This window comes from Salmo trutta, chromosome 16, assembly GCF_901001165.1.
Source record: "Salmo trutta chromosome 16, fSalTru1.1, whole genome shotgun sequence".
Classification (NCBI taxonomy): Eukaryota; Metazoa; Chordata; class Actinopteri; order Salmoniformes; family Salmonidae; genus Salmo; species Salmo trutta.
In genome coordinates, this window is record NC_042972.1 from 18,260,022 (window position 1) to 18,276,881 (window position 16,860).

At 44.9% G+C, this 16,860-nt stretch overlaps 1 protein-coding gene across 2 annotated transcripts in view; it reads right to left on the reverse strand.

Annotated features, from left to right (window-relative positions):
* The window catches only part of rhobtb3 (Rho related BTB domain containing 3), a 46,841-nt gene that overhangs the window by 22,620 nt on the left and 7,361 nt on the right, over positions 1 to 16,860 (reverse strand). For both annotated transcript variants that reach the window (XM_029693260.1, XM_029693262.1), the window contains exon 2: positions 16,103 to 16,331. In XM_029693260.1, the coding sequence (XP_029549120.1) occupies positions 16,103 to 16,331 (229 nt within the window). The remainder of the gene's footprint in view (positions 1 to 16,102; positions 16,332 to 16,860) is intronic.

Below are 16,860 nucleotides of genomic sequence, written 5' to 3' on the forward strand. Positions count from 1 at the left end.
ACATGCTGAAACAGGAAAGGGCCTTCCCCAAACTGTTGCCACAAAGTTGGAAGCACATAATCGTCTAGAATGTCATTGTATGCTGTAGCATTAAGATTTCCCTTCACTGGAACTAAGGGGTCTAGCCCGAACCATGAAAAACAGCCCCAGAACATTATTCCTCCTCCACCAAACTGTACAGTTGGCATTATGCAGTTCGGCAGGTAGCGTTCTTCTGGCATCCGCCATTCTCAGATTTGTTTGTCAGACTGCCAGATGGTGAAGCGTGATTCATCACTCCAGAGAACACGTTTCCACTGCCACAGAGTCCAATGGCGGTAAGCTTTACACCATTCCAGCCGACGCTTGGCATTGCACATGGTGATGTTAGGCTTGTGTGTGGCTGCTCGGCCATGGAAACCCATTTCATGAAGCTCCCAACGAACAGGTCTTGTGCTGACATTGCTACCAGAGGAAGTTTGGATCTCGGTAGTGAGTGTTGCAACTGAGTACAGACGATTTTTACGCGCTACGTACTACAGCATTCGGCGGTCCTGTTCTGTGAGTTTGTATGGCTTACCACTTCGTGGCTGAGCCGTTGTTGCTCCTAGACGCTTCCACTTCACAATAACATCACTTACAGTTGAGCGGGCAGCTCTAGCACTGACTTGATGTGAAGGTGGCATCCTATGACAGTGCCACATTGAAAGTCACTGAGCTCTTCAGTACAGGTCATTATTATTATTATTATTATATATTTTTTAAAACCTTTATTTAACTAGGCAAGTCAGTTAAGAACAAATTCTTATTTACAATGACAGCCTACCAAAAGGCCTCCTGCGGGGACGGGGGCCTGGGATAAAAAATAAAAAATAAATACAATAAATATAGGACAAAACACACATCACAACAAGAGAGACAACACAACACTACATAAAGTGAGACCTAAGATGACAACATAGCAAGGCAGCAACACATGACAACACAGCATGGTAGCAACACAACATAACAACAACATGGTAGCAATACAACATGGTAGCAGCACAAAACATGGTGCAAACATTATTGGGCACAGACAACAGCACAAAGGGCAAGAAGGTAGAGACAACAATACATCACACAAAGCAGCCACAACTGTCAGTAAGAGTGTCCATGATTGAGTCTTTGAATGAAGAGATTGAGATAAAACTGTCCAGTTTGAGTGTTTGTTGCAGCTCGTTCCAGTCGCTAGCTGCAGCGAACTGAAAAGAGGAGCGACCCAGGGATGTGTGTACTTTGGGGACCTTTAACAGAATGTGACTGGCAGAACGGGTGTTGTATGTGGAGGATGAGGGCTGCAGTAGATATCTCAGATAGGGGGGAGTGAGGCCTAAGAGGGTTTTATAAATAAGCATAAACCAGTGGGTCTTGCGACGGGTATACAGAGATGACCAGTTTACAGAGGAGCATAGAGTGCAGTGATGTGTCCTATAAGGAGCATTGGTGACAAAACTGATGGCCGAATGGTAAAGTACATCTAGCTGCTCGAGAGCACCCTTACCTGACGATCTATAAATTATGTCTCCGTAGACCAGAGCATACCGGACCTATTTTCTCTCCATATCCCTGGCTTTCTACCGCAACCTCTTTACATTTACACCTGGATCTTGCAGCTAGCTAGCTGCTATCCGAGTGACTATTGGATAACGCCGGTCCCGGAGCTAACATCAATTATTCCGGAGCTAGCCAGCTGAAGAGTTCCATCAGCCACTCCTGGGCTACAATCACCTATCCGGACCCGTTTTACTGCCGATGCGGAGCCCCATCGGCCTTCACGACTGGACTACCGACGTTATCTGCCTGAGGGAGTAATCCAACTGGCCCCTCCGTCGCGACGTAACCTGAACGCTCATCTGCGGCCAGCTAATCGTTAGCTGTCTTATCGGCTGCTATCTGAATAGGTCTATCGGCAAATTTTTCTTGGGCCACTATAACTATAACTATTTTGCCAATTGGATTGGTCCCCTCTACCACACGGAACCCCACTAATCTACCGACGGCAACGCACGAGGTGACTAACAACAGACCATCTTCTGCCAACTTGCTACCCATGGCCCGGCTAGCTGTCTGAATCGTCGTGACCGCAACCGACCTCACTACTGTCTTCTGATCCCTCCTGTCTCAGCCTCCAGTATTTATGCTGCAGTAGTTTATGTGCCGGGGGGCTAGGGTCAGTCTGTTTCATCTGGAGTATTCTCTTGTCTTATCCGGTGTCCTGTGTGAATTTAAATATGCTCTCTCTAATTCTCTCTTTCTCTCTTTCTTTCTTTCTCTCGGAGGACCTGAGCCCTAGGACCATGCCTCGGGACTACCTGGCATGATGACTCCTTGCTGTCCCCAGTCCACCTGGCCATGCTGCTGCTCCAGTTTCAACTGTTCTGCCTGCGGCTACGGAACCCTGACCTGTTCACCGGACGTGCTTGTTGCACCCTCGACAACTACAATGATTATTATTATTTGACCATGCTGGTCATTTATGAACATTTTAACATCTTGACCATGTTCTGTTATAATATCCACCCGGCACAGCCAGAAGAGGACTGGCCACTCCTCATAGCCTGGTTCCTCTCTAGGTTTCTTCCTAGGTTTTTGGCCTTTCTAGGGAGTTTTTACTAGGGAGTTTTTCCTAGCCACCGTGCCTCTTTCACATGCATTGCTTGCTGTTTGGGGTTTTAGGCTGGGTTTCTGTACAGCACTTTGAGATTTCAGCTGATATACGAAGGGCTATATAAATAAATTTGATTTGATTTGATTTGACTACTCACTGGACCCTTTTGATCACTTGGCTAAGCATGCCGCTCCTTAATGTCAATATGTCTTGTCCATTGCTGTTCTGGTTAGTGTTTATTGGCTTATTTCACTGTAGAGCTTCTAGCCCTGCTCATTATACCTTAACCAACCTCTCAGTTCCACCACCCACACATGCGATGACATCACCTGGTTTCAATTATGTTTCTAGAGACAATATCTCTCTCATCATCACTCAATGCCTTGGTTTACCTCCACTGTATTCACATCCTACCATACCTTTGTCTGTACATTATACCTTGAAGCTATTTTATCGCCCCCAGAAACCTGCTCCTTTTACTCTCTGTTCCGGACGTCCTAGACGACCAATTCTCATAGCCGACCAATTCTCATAGCTTTTAGCCGTACCCTTATCCTACTCCTCCTCTGTTCCTCTGGCGATGTAGAGGTGAATCCAGGCCCTGCAGTGCCTAGCTCCACTCCTATTCCCCAGGCGCTCTCTTTTGATGACTTCTGTAACCGTAATAGCCTTGGTTTCATACATGTTAACATTAGAAGCCTCCTCCCTAAGTTTGTTTTATTCACTGCTTTAGCACACTGCCAACCCGGATATCCTAGCCGTGTCTGAATCCTGGCTTAGGAAAACTCTGAAATCTCCATCCCTAACTACAACATTATCAGACAAGATAGAACGGCCAAAGGGGGCAGTGTTGCAATCTACTGCAGAGATAGCCTGCAGAGTTCTGTCCTACTAGCCAGGTCTGTACCCAAACAATTTGAACTTCTACTTTTAAAAATCCACCTCTCTAAAAACAAGTCTCTCACCGTTGCCGCCTGCTATAGACCCCCCTCTGCCCCCAGATGTGCTCTGGACACCATATGTGAACTGATTGCCCCCCATCTATCTTCAGAGCTCGTGCTGCTAGGTGACCTAAACTGGGACATGCTTAACACCCCAGCCACCCTACAATCTAAGCTTGATGCCCTCAATCTCACACAAATGATCAATGAACCTACCAGGTACCACCCCAAAGCCGTAAACACGGGCACCCTCGTAGACATCATCCTAACCAACTTGCCCTCTAAATACACCTCTGATGTTTTCAACCAAGACCTCAGTGATCACTGCCTCATTGCCTGCATCCGTAATGGGTCAGCGGTCAAACGACCTCCACTCATCACTGTCAAACGCTCCCTGAAACACTTCAGCGAGCAGGCCTTTCTAATCGACCTGGCCCGGGTGTCCTGGAAGGATATTGACCTCATCCCTTCAGTACAGGATGCCTGGTTATTTTTTTGAAATGCCTTCCTCGCCATCTTAAATAAGCATGCACCATTCAAGAAATGTAGAACCAGGAACAGATATAGCCCTTGGTTCTCTCCAGACCTGACTGCCCTTAACCAACACAAAAACATCCTGTGGCATTCTGCATTAGCATCGAACAGCCCCTGCGATATGCAACTTTTCAGGGAAGTTAGAAACCAATATACACAGGCAGTTAGAAAAGCCAAGGCTAGCTTTTTCAAGCAGAAATTTGCTTCCTGCAACACAAACTCAAAAAAGTTCTGGGACACTGTAAAGTCCTTTGAGAATAAGAGCACCTCCTCCCAGCTGCCCACTGCACTGAAGACAGGAAACTCTGTCACCACGGATAAATCCACTATAATTGAGAATTTCAATAAGCATTTTTCTACGGCTGGCCATGCTTTCCACCTGGCTACCCCTACCCCGGTCAACAGCACTGCACCCCCCACAGCAACTCGCCCAAGCCTTCCCCATTTCTCCTTCTCCCAAATCCAGTCAGCTGATGTTCTGAAAGAGCTGCAAAAACTGGACCCTGACAAATCAGCCGGGCTCGACAATCTGGACCCTTTCTTTCTAAAATTATCTGCCAAAATTGTTGCAACCCCTATTACTAGCCTGTTCAACCTCTCTTTCATGTCGTCTGAGATTCCCAAAGATTGGAAAGCAGCTGCAGTCATCCCCCTCTTCAAAGGGGGGGATATTCTTGACCCAAACTGCTATAGACCTATATATATCCTACCCTGCCTCTCTAAAGTCTTTGAAAGCCAAGACAACAAACAGATTACTGACCATTTCACATCCCACCACACCTTCTCCGCTATGCAATCTGGTTTCAGAGCTGGTCATGGGTGCACCTCAGCCACGCTCAAGGTCCTAAACGATATCTTAACCGCCATCGATAAGAAACAATACTGTGCAGCCGTATTCATTGACCTCTGTCAATCACCACATCCTCCTCGGCAGACACAATAGCCTTGGTTTCTCAAATGATTGCCTCGCCTGGCTCACCAACTACTTCTCTGATAGAGTTCAGTGTGTCAAATCGGAGGGCCTGTTGTCCGGGCTTCTGGCAGTCTCTATGGGGGTGCCACAGGGTTCAATTCTTGGGCCGAGTCTTTTCTCTGTATACATCAATGATGTCGCTCTTGCTGTTGGTGAGTCTCTGATCCACCTCTACGCAGACGACACCATTCTGTATACTTCTGGCCCTTCTTTGGACACTGTGTTAAACTAACCTCCAGACGAGCTTCAATGCCATACAACTCTCCTTCCGTGGCATCCAACTGCTCTTAAATAGAAGTAAAACTAAATGCATGCTCTTCAACTGATCGCTGCCTGCACCTGCCCGCCCGTCCAGCATCACTACTCTGGACGGTTCTGACTTAGAATATGTGGACAACTACAAATACCTAGGTGTCTGGTTAGACTGTAAACTCTCCTTTCAGACTCACATCAAACATCTCCAATCCAAAGTTAAATCTAAAATTGGCTTCCTATTTCGCAACAAAGCATCTTTCACTCATGATTCCAAACAGACCCTCGTAAAACTGACCATCCTACCGATCCTCGACTTCGGCGATGTCATTTACAAAATAGCCTCCAATACCCTACTTAATAAATCGGATGCAGTCTATCACAGTGCCATCCGTTTTGTCACCAAAGCCCCATATGCTACCCACCACTGCGACTTGTACGCTCTCGTTGGCTGGCCCTCGCTTCATACTCGTCGCCAAACCCACTGGCTCCAGGTCATCTACAAGACCCTGCTAGGTAAAGTTCCCCCTTATCTCAGCTCGCTGCTCACCATAGCATCACCCACCTGTAGCACGCACTCCAGCAGGTATATCTCTCTGGTCACCCCCAAAGCCAATTCCTCCTTCGGCCGCCTCTCCTTCCAGTTCTCTGCTGCCAATGACTGGAACGAACTACAAAAATCTCTAAAACTGGAAACACTTATCTCCCTCACTAGATTTAAGCACCAGCTGTCAGAGCAGCTCACAGATTACTGCACCTGTACATAGCCCATCTATAATTTAGCCCAAACAACTACCTCTTCCCCTACTGTATTTATTTATTTATTTATTTTGCTCCTTTGCACCCCATTATTTCTACTTTGCACTTTCTTCCACTGCAAATCTACCATTCCAGTGTTTTACGCGCTATATTGTATTTACTTCACCACCATGGCCTTTTTTGCCTTTACCTCCCTTATCTCACCTCATTTGCTCAAATTGTATATAGACTTATTTTTCTACTATATTATTGACTGTATGTTTGTTTTACTCCATGTGTAACTCTGTGTTGTTGTATGTGTCAAACTGCTGTGCTTTATCTTGGCCAGGTCGCAATTGTAAATGAGAACTTGTTCTCAACTTGCCTACCTGGTTAAATAAAGGTGAAATAAAATTTTGAAAATAAAAAAATCTAGCATGGGTAGGATGATCATCTGAATCAGGGTTAGTTTGGCAGCTGGGGTGAAAGAGGAGTGATTACAATAGAGGAAACTAAGTCTAGATTTAACTTTAGCCTGCAGCTTTGATATGTGCTGAGAGAAGGACAGTGTACCGTCTAGCCATACTCCAAGTACTTAACCCTCAAAGGTAGTAATAACACCTGTGGGAAGAGGGGCATTCTTCTTACCAAACCACATGACCTTTGTTTTGGAGGTGTTCAGAACAAGGTTAAGGGTAGAGAAAGCTTGTTGGACACTAAGAAAGCTTTGTTGTAGAGCCTTTAATCTCTTATGGCTAGGGGGCAGTATTTTCACGGCTGGATAAAAAACGTACCCGATTTAATCTGATTATTAGTCCTGCCCAGAAACTAGAATATGCATATAATTATTAGCTTTGGAGAGAAAACACTCCAAAGTTTCTAAAACTGTTTGAATGGTGTCTGTGAGTATAACAGAACTCCTATGGCAGGCAAAAACCTGAGAAGGTTCTGTTCAGGAAGTACCCTGTCTGACCATTTATTTGCTTTCTTTGACATCTCTTCCAAAAACTAAGGATCTCTGCTGTTACGTGACACTTCCCACGGCTCCAATGGGGTCTCAGAGCCCGGGAAAAACAGGAATGACGTATTTCAAAGCCCTGGCTGAAACAAAGGAGAGCAAAAGCTAAGTGGTCTCTCAGTGGAGTAAGCCTTACGCTCGCGACCCGCCCCGCCCCCGGTTTTCGGTTTTCCCCTCAGTTTACAGGCATGCACCTTCCCGGTCGGAATATTATCGCTTTTCTACGAGATAAATTGCATAAAAATTGGTTTTAAACAGCGGTTGACATGCTTCGAAGTACGGTAATGGAATATTTAGATTTTTTTTGTCACATTCTGCGCCATGCTCGTGACCGTGATTTAGCGTTGGGATAGTGTCTAGAACGCACGAACAAAACGTCGCTGATGGAACATAACGATGGATTATTTGGGACCAAACCTACATTTGTTATTGAAGTAGAAGTCCTGGGAGTGCATTCTGACGAAGAACAAGAAAGGTAAGACCATTTTTCTTATAGGAAATGTGATTTTGGTGAAGGCTAAACTGGTTGGGTGTCTAAATAGCTAGCCCTGTGATGCGGGGCTATGTACTTAGAATATTGCAAAATGTGCTTCATCCGAAAAGCTATTTTAAAATCGGACATATCGAGTGCATAGAGGAGTTCTGTATCTATAATTCTTAAAATAATTGTTATGCTTTTTGTGAACGTTTATCGTGAGTAATTTAGTAAATTCACCGGAAGTGTTCGGTGGGAATGCTAGTTCTGAACGTCACATGCTAATGTAAAAAGCTGGTTTTTGATATAAATATGAACTTGATTGAACAGACATGCATGTATTGTATAACATAATGTCCTAGGTGTGTCATCTGATGAAGATCATAAAAGGTTAGTGCTGCATTTAGCTGTGGTTTTGTTTTTTGTGACATTATATGCTAGCTTGAAAAATGGGTGTCTGATTATTTCTGGCTGGGTACTCTGCTGACATAATCTAATGTTTTGCTTTCGCTGTAAAGCCTTTTTGAAATCGGACAGTGTGGTTAGATAAAGGAGAGTCTTGTCTTTAAATAGCTGTAAAATAGTCATATGTTTGAAAAGTGGAAGTTTTCGGATTTTAGAGGAGTTTGTATTTCGCGCCCCGCCCATCATTGGATATTGGAGCAGACGTTCCGCTAGCGGAACATCTAGATGTAAGAGGTTATTAAGACAAAATCTGGGGAGGGGCCAGCTGAGTATAAGACTGTATCATCTGCATATAAATGGATGAGAGAGCTTCCTAGTGCCTGAGCTATGTTGTTGATGTAAATTGAGGAGAGCGTGGGGCCTAGGATCGAGCCTTGGGGTACTCCCTTAGTGACAGGCAGTGGCTGAGACAGCAGATTTTCTTACTTTGTACACCTCACTCTTTGAGAAAGGTAGTTAGCAAACCAGGCCAAAGACCCCTCAGAGACACCGTATCAAAAGCTTTGGCCAAGTCAATAAAAAAAGCAGCACAATATTGCTTAGAATCAAGGGCAATGGTGACATCATTGAGGACCTTTAAGGTTGCAGTGACACATCCATAACCTGAGCAGAAACCAGATTGCATACCCAAGAGAATACTATACACATCAAGAAAGCCAGTTAGTTGATTATTGACAAGTTTTTCCAACACTTTTGATAAACAGGGCAAAATAGAAATAGGCCTATAACAGTTAGGATCAGCTTGATCTCCCCCTTTAAAGGACGAACTGTGGCTGCCTTCCAAACAATGGGAACCTCCCCAAAAGGAGAGACAGGTTAGAAAGTTGGAGATAGGCTTGGCGATGATAGGGGCAGCAACCTTAAAGAAGAAAGGGTCTAAACCATCTGACCCAGATGGCTTTTTGGGGTCAAGTTTAAGGATCTCCTTTAGCACCTCAGACTCAGTGACTGCCTACAGGGAGAAACTTTGTAGCAGGGCAGGGGAAAAAGAGGGAGAAGCATCAGGGATAGTCGCATTAGAAGGGGTGGGAGATTAGGAAATGTTGGACAGGCAAGGAGGCATGGCTGAGTCAAATAGGAATCCTGACTTAATGAAGTGGTGATTAAAGAGCTCAGCCATGTGTTTCTTGTCAGTAACAACCACATCATCAACGTTAAGGGACATGGGCAGCTGTGAGGAGGAGGGTTTATTCTCCAGGTCATTAACCGTTTTCCAGAACTTCTTGGGGGTTAGACCCACAGAGAGAGAGAGAACTGCTCCTTCAAGTAACTAACTTTGGCCTTCCGTTTAGGCTGAGTGCACTTATTTCTAATTTGCCTGAACGATAGTCAGTCAGCCTGAGTATGCGTGTACCGAACCTTTCACCAAATGCAATTCTAGAGGTGGAGAACTCTGCAAAATCACAGTCGAACCAGGGGCTGAACCTGTTTTTAATTCTCATTTTCTTTATGGTGGCTTGTTTGTTAACAATACCACTGAAAATATCAAATGCCATTGTCAGTAACAGCCATTCTACTGCCAATGTTTGTCTATGGAGATTGCATTGCTGTGTGCTCGACTTTATACCTGTCAGCATTGTTTGTGGCTGAAATAGTCGAATCCACTAATTTGAAGGGTGTCCAAATACTTTTGTGTATATATAGTGTATTTTCTGATGATTTTCTTTTGTTGTAAAGTGGTTGTTCCACTGGATATAAGGTGAATGCACCAATTTGTAAGTCGCTCTGGATAAGAGCGTCTGCTAAATGACTTAAATGTAAATGTTCTTTTGTAGGTTTGTCAACTGTATGTGTTTTCTCTATACCCTGTTTGCTCCTCTCCCTGCAGGCTTTACAGACACTCCCCAGCCCTTGGCTGCAACCCTTCTATACTGAACAAAAATATAAACGCAACATGCCACAATTTTACTGAGTTACAGTTCATATGAGGAAATCAGTCAATTGAAATCAATTCATTAGGCCCTAATCTAAGAATTTCATATGACTGGGAATACAGATATTCATCTGTTGGTCAGATACCTTAATAAAAATGGGCCTCACATTGGGCCTCAGGATCACATCACGGTATTTCTGTGCATTCAAATTGCCATCGATAAAATGCAATTGTGTTCCTTGTCCTTAGATTATGCCTGCCCATACCATAACCCCACCGCCACCATGGGGCACTCTGTTCACAACGTTGACATCAGCACACCGCTCACCCCCACACAACGCCATACACGTGGTCTGCGGTTGTGACGTTGGAGGCGGCTTATGGTAGAGAAAATTACATTCAATTCTCTGGCAACAGCTCTGGTGGACATTCCTGGGGTCAGCATGCCAATTGCACACTCCCTCAAAACATCTGTGGCATTGTGTTGTGTGACAAAACTGCACATTTTAGACTGGCCTTTTATTGTCCCTAGCAGAAGGTGCACCTGTGTAATGGTCATTCTGTTTAATCAGCTTCTTGATATGCCACACCTGTCAGGTGGATGGATTATCTTGGCAAAGGAGAAATGCTCACTAACAAGGATGTAAACAAATTTATGCACAACATATTAGAGAAATAAGCTTTTTGTGCATATGGAACATTTCTGGGATCTTTTATTTCAGCTCATGAAACATGGGACCAACACTTTACATGTTGCGTTTATATTTTTGTTCAGTGTAATATAGTGTATCCTATGAGCACAACCCATGTGAAATTCCAGGTCTCTGGCCGTGTTTGGAACTGCCGATCTGCTGTCAAGAACGCAGAGTTCATCTCAGCCTATGCTACCCCTAAGCTACCAGTACCTTTTTTGCCCTGACAGATCACCCCAAAGAACACAGCTACTCCAGCTGCTCTCTCTTCATCTGACTACGTTTTCTCTCATAGACCAAGAGCATCTGGTCGTTGCGGTGGTGGCACAGGGCTATTAATTTCTCCTAAGTGGAGATTTTCTCTTTTTTCCCTCTTTTACCTGTCCATCTCCTCATTTGAATTCCATGCTGTCACTGTCACTTGTCTACTCAAGCATAACATTGTTATCATCTATCGCCCACCAGGTGCCCTTAGAGAGTTCCTCAATGAGCTTGACACCTTGATAAGCTAATTTCCTGACGATGGCTCACCACTCTTTGTACTTGGAGACTTCAACCTCCTGACATTTCCAGATCTCTCTATTTCCCTCCTTACCTCTTTTGACCTCACCTTTTCCCAGTCCCCTCCAATTCACAAGGCAGGCAATACGCTTGACCTCATCTTTACTAGAGTCTGTTCTCCTACTAATGTCACTGCAACCCCCTTCCAGGTCTCTGGTCACTACTTTCTTTCCGTTTCTGTCTCCCTTTCTCAAACCCTAGCCACTTAGCCCCTACCCAGATGGTCATGCACTGTCGTAATCTTCGCTCTCTATCTCCCACTACTCTCTACTCTTCTATCCTATCATCTCTCCCTTCTGCTAAATCCTTCTCCCTCCTTTCGCCGGATTCTGTCTCTTCGACCCTACTCTCCTCCCTTTCTGCATCCTATGAGTCACACTGCCCCCTTTCCTCCCGGCCGGCTCAGCCCTCCCCTCCTGCTCCATGGCTGAGTGACTCATTGCGAACTTACAGAACAAGGCTGCGGGCATCTGAGCGAAAATGGAGGTAAACTAAACTTCCGGAGGACCGATCATCTTTTCACTTCCTCCTCTCTACCTTCTCTTCCTCTGTATCTGCTGCTAAAGCCACTTTCTATCACTCTAAATGTCAAGGTTCTTCCTCTAACCCTAGGAAACTATTTTCCACCTTCTCAACCCTTCTTAATCCTCCACCCCATCCTTCCTCCCTCTCTGTGGACGACTTTATCAACCACTTTGAAAAAAAGGTTGACGACATCTGCTCCTCATTCACTCAGCCTATTGAGTCCACTGGTCCCGCTGACACAGAACTACCGTACGCCTTGACTTCTTTCTGCCCTCTCTCTCCAGACAAAATCCTGTGACTAGTGAGGTCTGGCCGCCCAACAACCTGCCCGATCGACCCCATCCCCTCCTCCCTTCTCCAAACCATCTCTGGAGATCTTCTCACTTCCCTCATCAATTCATCCCTGACCACTGGCTGCATCCCCTCTCACTTCAAAATGGACCATGTCTCTCTCCTCTTCAAGGAACCAACACTCGACTCATCTGACGTCAGAAACTATAGACCTGTATCCCTTATTTATTTTTTTACATTTATTTTTTTACTTTATTTTATTGAATATCCGAAACATACAATATACTTGCAGTGAAGCCGCTCAACAACTACACCACAGCAGTCATCCAACAGACTCCCATTCAGAGCGACACACAGAAGCATCCAGGGTCAATGCCCTGCTCAAGGGCAATGCCCTGCTCAAGGGCCAAAAAATGTGAACCCAAACCCTCCAAGATCCCCCCACAGTTCCCCAATAGCTGTCCCTCAACCATCCGAGACCCCTCCCACAGTCCCCAGAGAAGAAAAAACAATTTTTAAAAAATCATAAAATTAATTCCATTCCCCACCCCAAGTACCCATCAATGCACCAACAACCAAGAAAATTAACTAAAGAGAAAAAAGAAAAAGGCAGAAGAAAAACAGCAAACAACAATTCAAAAACATTTAAAAATGTTTTAAATAAACAAAGGACATCAAGGACGACTCAAATCATAACAGCGATGCCAACTGTATATGTTTGAATGCATGTCTGGCACTAGTACATGTGTGCGTGTCCGTGTATGTGTGTATTTGAATGAGAGTGTGTGTATATGCATGTGTACAAACACCTGCACGGCATCAGCCTCAGGCAAACCAGCATTAGCTGTAAAAACACTGCCCCTCAGTGTCATTCAAACATACCTTTTCTTATGTTTTATTTTGACTTTATTTTTTACTTTTATCTTTGACCATCATTCACAGCAACTCCACTCCCACTTGTCTCCAATTCCACCCACATCCCAACCCTCAGCTTCCCTCAGCCCATCCCACCTATCTCTGCTGGCCACCCTCTTCGTATTTCTACGCAACATATCTTTCAGCTGTGATGTTTAATGTACAATTTCAATCTATCTGATTGAATAGAATCCACAGATTGTGAGTTGAAGATAAATACTTTTACTAAGAGTATTAGTATATTAGTAATTGACTGACCCGGTCTCTCCAGATCTCCTAACAGTACTATATATCTAGGGTCAATTTTAGATCAATGCTATGCATTTTCAGCCATTCCTGAACCTGAGACCAGAAACAGGCTACCTGGGGGCAATACCAAAATAAATGGTCTATTGATTCTGTATCCTTAAAACAAAATCTGCAGAGCTTCGATGATTTTATGCCCCAAATATTTAACATTTTGTAGGTGGCAAGAATTCTATATAATAATTTTAGCTGAAAAGCACGAAGTCTTGAATCTTGTATATCTTATATATCAACTCATACACCCTGTACCATGGAATCGGTACATCAAAAATCTCTTCCCAACTATTTTGCAATCTGTATGGCACAGTTATCAACATCCTGGTCATCAAATGAAACTGGTATACTTTCCTATTTATGTAATTTTTATTCCTCCGCCAGTTTTGATCCTTTATATTGGGCAGACAGACCAGTTCCCTACCTCCTCCTGCTGCCACCTGCCTCCTCCATTTTGGGGGTAATGCTGTAATCAATTGGTTGTACTCTTGGATTGAGCAGACCTTCCCGTACAATTCTGATAACTCCAAGAAGGACATAACTCTACCATTCCAATTTACAATATCATTTAAGAACAAAATACCTTTTCAAACATCTTTCTCATAAATACAGGTATTTTATCAACCAGCACATTTGAGTTCAGCCATCATATTTGTTGTAATGTTTGTTCTATCTTTTCAGGGGGATGAAATTGAAATTGTAGCCAGCTCTGCAATGCTTGTTTGAAAAAGAGAGAAACTTTGAAAAAGTAGCATTTTCAATTAATCGAAAATGAGGCATGGTAATCTGCACAAAGGCAAAAAGGCAATTTTTAAACAATGGATTAACTTTTCTTAGTAATCTACTTGAGAACCATTTAGGGTTCAAGTAAAACGTTTGAATAAGCGAAGCTTTTAGAGAGAGGTGTAGTGCTTTTATATTTAATAATCTCAACCCACCCAATTCCTATTCATTATATAGATAGGCATGCTTTATCCTGTATCCCTTCTTTTTTTTCTTTCCAAAACACTTGAGAATGCTGTCTCCGATCAACTCTCTCATTATCTCTCTCAGAACGATCTTCTTGAACCTAACCAGTCAGGCTTCAAGACGGGCCACACAACCGAGACTGCTCTTCTCTGTGTCAAGGAGTCCCTCCGCACTGCCAAAGCTGAGGCTCTTTCCTCATCCTCCTAGATCTATCCGCTACCTTCAAGAACCGTGAACCATCAGATCCTCCTCTCCACCCTCTCAGGGCTGGGCGTCTCAGGCTCTGCACACTCTTCGATTGCATCCTACCTGGCAGGCCACTCCTACCAGGTGATGTGGAGATGATCCATGTCTGCACCACGTATTCTCATTCCTGGTGTCCCCCAGGGCTCCATTTCTATGCCCTCTTCTCTTCTTTTTATACACCAAGTCACTCGGCTTTGTCATATCCTCACATGGTCTCTCCTATCATTGCTATTAGGATGACACTCAACTACTTTTCTCCTCCCCCAGACACCCAGGTGGCGACATGCATCTCTGCATGCCTGGCAGGTATCTCAGCTTGGGTGTCAGCCCACCACCTCAAGCTCCACCTTCACAAAACCGAGGATCTCTTCCTCCCAGGGAAGGCCTGCCCGCTCAAAGACCTCTCCATCACGGTTGACAACTCCCCAGTGTCGCCCTCCCAGAGTGCAAAGAACCTTGGCGTTACCCTGGACAATACCCTGTCATTCTCTGCAAACATCAAAGCAGTGACTCGCTCCTGCAGGTTCATGCTCTACAACATCCGTAGAGTACGACCCTACCTCACACAGGAAGCGGCACAGGTCCTAATCCAGTTACTTGTCATCTCCCATCTGGACTTCTGCCAACTCGCTGTTGGCTGGGCTCCCCGCTTGTGCATCAAACCCCTGGAATTTATCCAGAACACAGCAGCCTGCCTGCTTTTCAACCTTCCCAAGTTCTCCCATGTCACCCCGCTCCTCCGCACACTCCACTGGCTACCAGTCGAAGCTCACATCCAATACAAGACTATGGTGCTTGCCTACGGAGCACCCAGAGGAACTGCCCCTACACCCTCAAACCCTATATCCCAACCCGAGCACTACGTTCTGCCACCTCTGGTCTCTTGGCCCTCCCACCCCTACAGGAGGGCAGCTCCCGCTCAGCCCAGTCAAAGCTCTTCTCTGTCCTGGCACCCCAATGGTGGAACCAGCTTCCCCCTGAAGCTAGGACAGCAGATTCCCATCTTCCAAAAGCACCTGAAACCCTAACTCTTCAAAGAGTTTCTTAAATAATCCCCTTTCTCACCTCAACCCCCCCACTTAATTTTTTTTCCTCCTAAACCAACACTTGCACTTCACTCTACCCCCCCATTCTAGCTGGGATTTTGCTGATATGTGGTTGTCCCACCTAGCTATTTTAAGATGAATGCACTAAATGTAAGTCGCTCTGGATAAGAGCGTCTACTAAATTACTAAAATGCTAAATGCAAATGACAAGATAAAAACTGATGATGGACCACCCAATTTCAAAATTGCACCTTGTGCATTCTACTATTACAACTTTAGGAGTAACTTAAATGCCGGACTGAGTTCATTTACAAAAAAAAAAAACACTCCCATAGGGGACAACATTTATTAGGATGTCATTGTCTTCCTACTTGTCTGTTTTAACTCTCAATAATTTCTTATCACCTTACAGAACTGTGCAAGTCATTTGGTCTCTCACTTGCAACACTCTCTAACCCTATTTCTTGTACTCCCCCATTTCCAACCCCCTTCCCTTTACTCTATCACAGCCCCCCACACACTCACCCACCCTAACAGCTCCAGGGCCAAACCTACATAACAACCCTCTGACTCACCACACACACACACACACACACACACACACACACACACACACACACACACACACACACACACACACACACACACACACACACACACACCCAGCTAGGGCAGTCCTGCACCACCACAGTGACGTCTCCAAACACGCGGGATGTGTACTCCATGAAGGCTGAGTTGGACAGACTGCTCTCCTCAGGTCCTCCAGCCACGGCTCCATGGCCCAAGTAGCTCCACAGCAGGCCCCCCTGGAGCTGGCCCTGACCCATGGCCTCTTCCCCGGGCCTCACTCCCCCGGGGCACTCGCTGCCCAGAGCAACAATATGAATGGACCTGTAAGCAAAGCACACCAGCGGGGACACAGTGAAAGTCGGAACCTGGTACACCATTGGGATGAATGTGATGTGGGGCGGCAGGTAGCCTAGTGGTTAGAGCGTTGGACTAGTAACCTAAAGGTTGCAAGACCAAATCCCCGAGCTGACAAGGCCGTGAATTTGTTCTTAACTGACTTGTCCTAGCATTGTTGAATGCAGCAAAGGAGGGAATGTAATTTAGGGGGAAAGTGTGGTGAACATGTCTCTAATGCTGTACCTGTGAGGGATGCAGCAAGGAGGGAATTAAGAAGTGCATTTTTCCCTTATTATACATATCTATCACGGAGACAATGCATCACGTTGTGTCATTGAGCGAATGACACTTGACAGGCGATGCTCCGTCTGAATGTTTTAGATTAGAAAATAATTGGAGGAGAATTGCATTATTATTATTATTATAAATATTATTATTATCATTAGGCAATTGCCTAATCCTATACCCTATTTTTGGCAAAACATGTGTGGTGCAAGCACATACATGCAAGGGG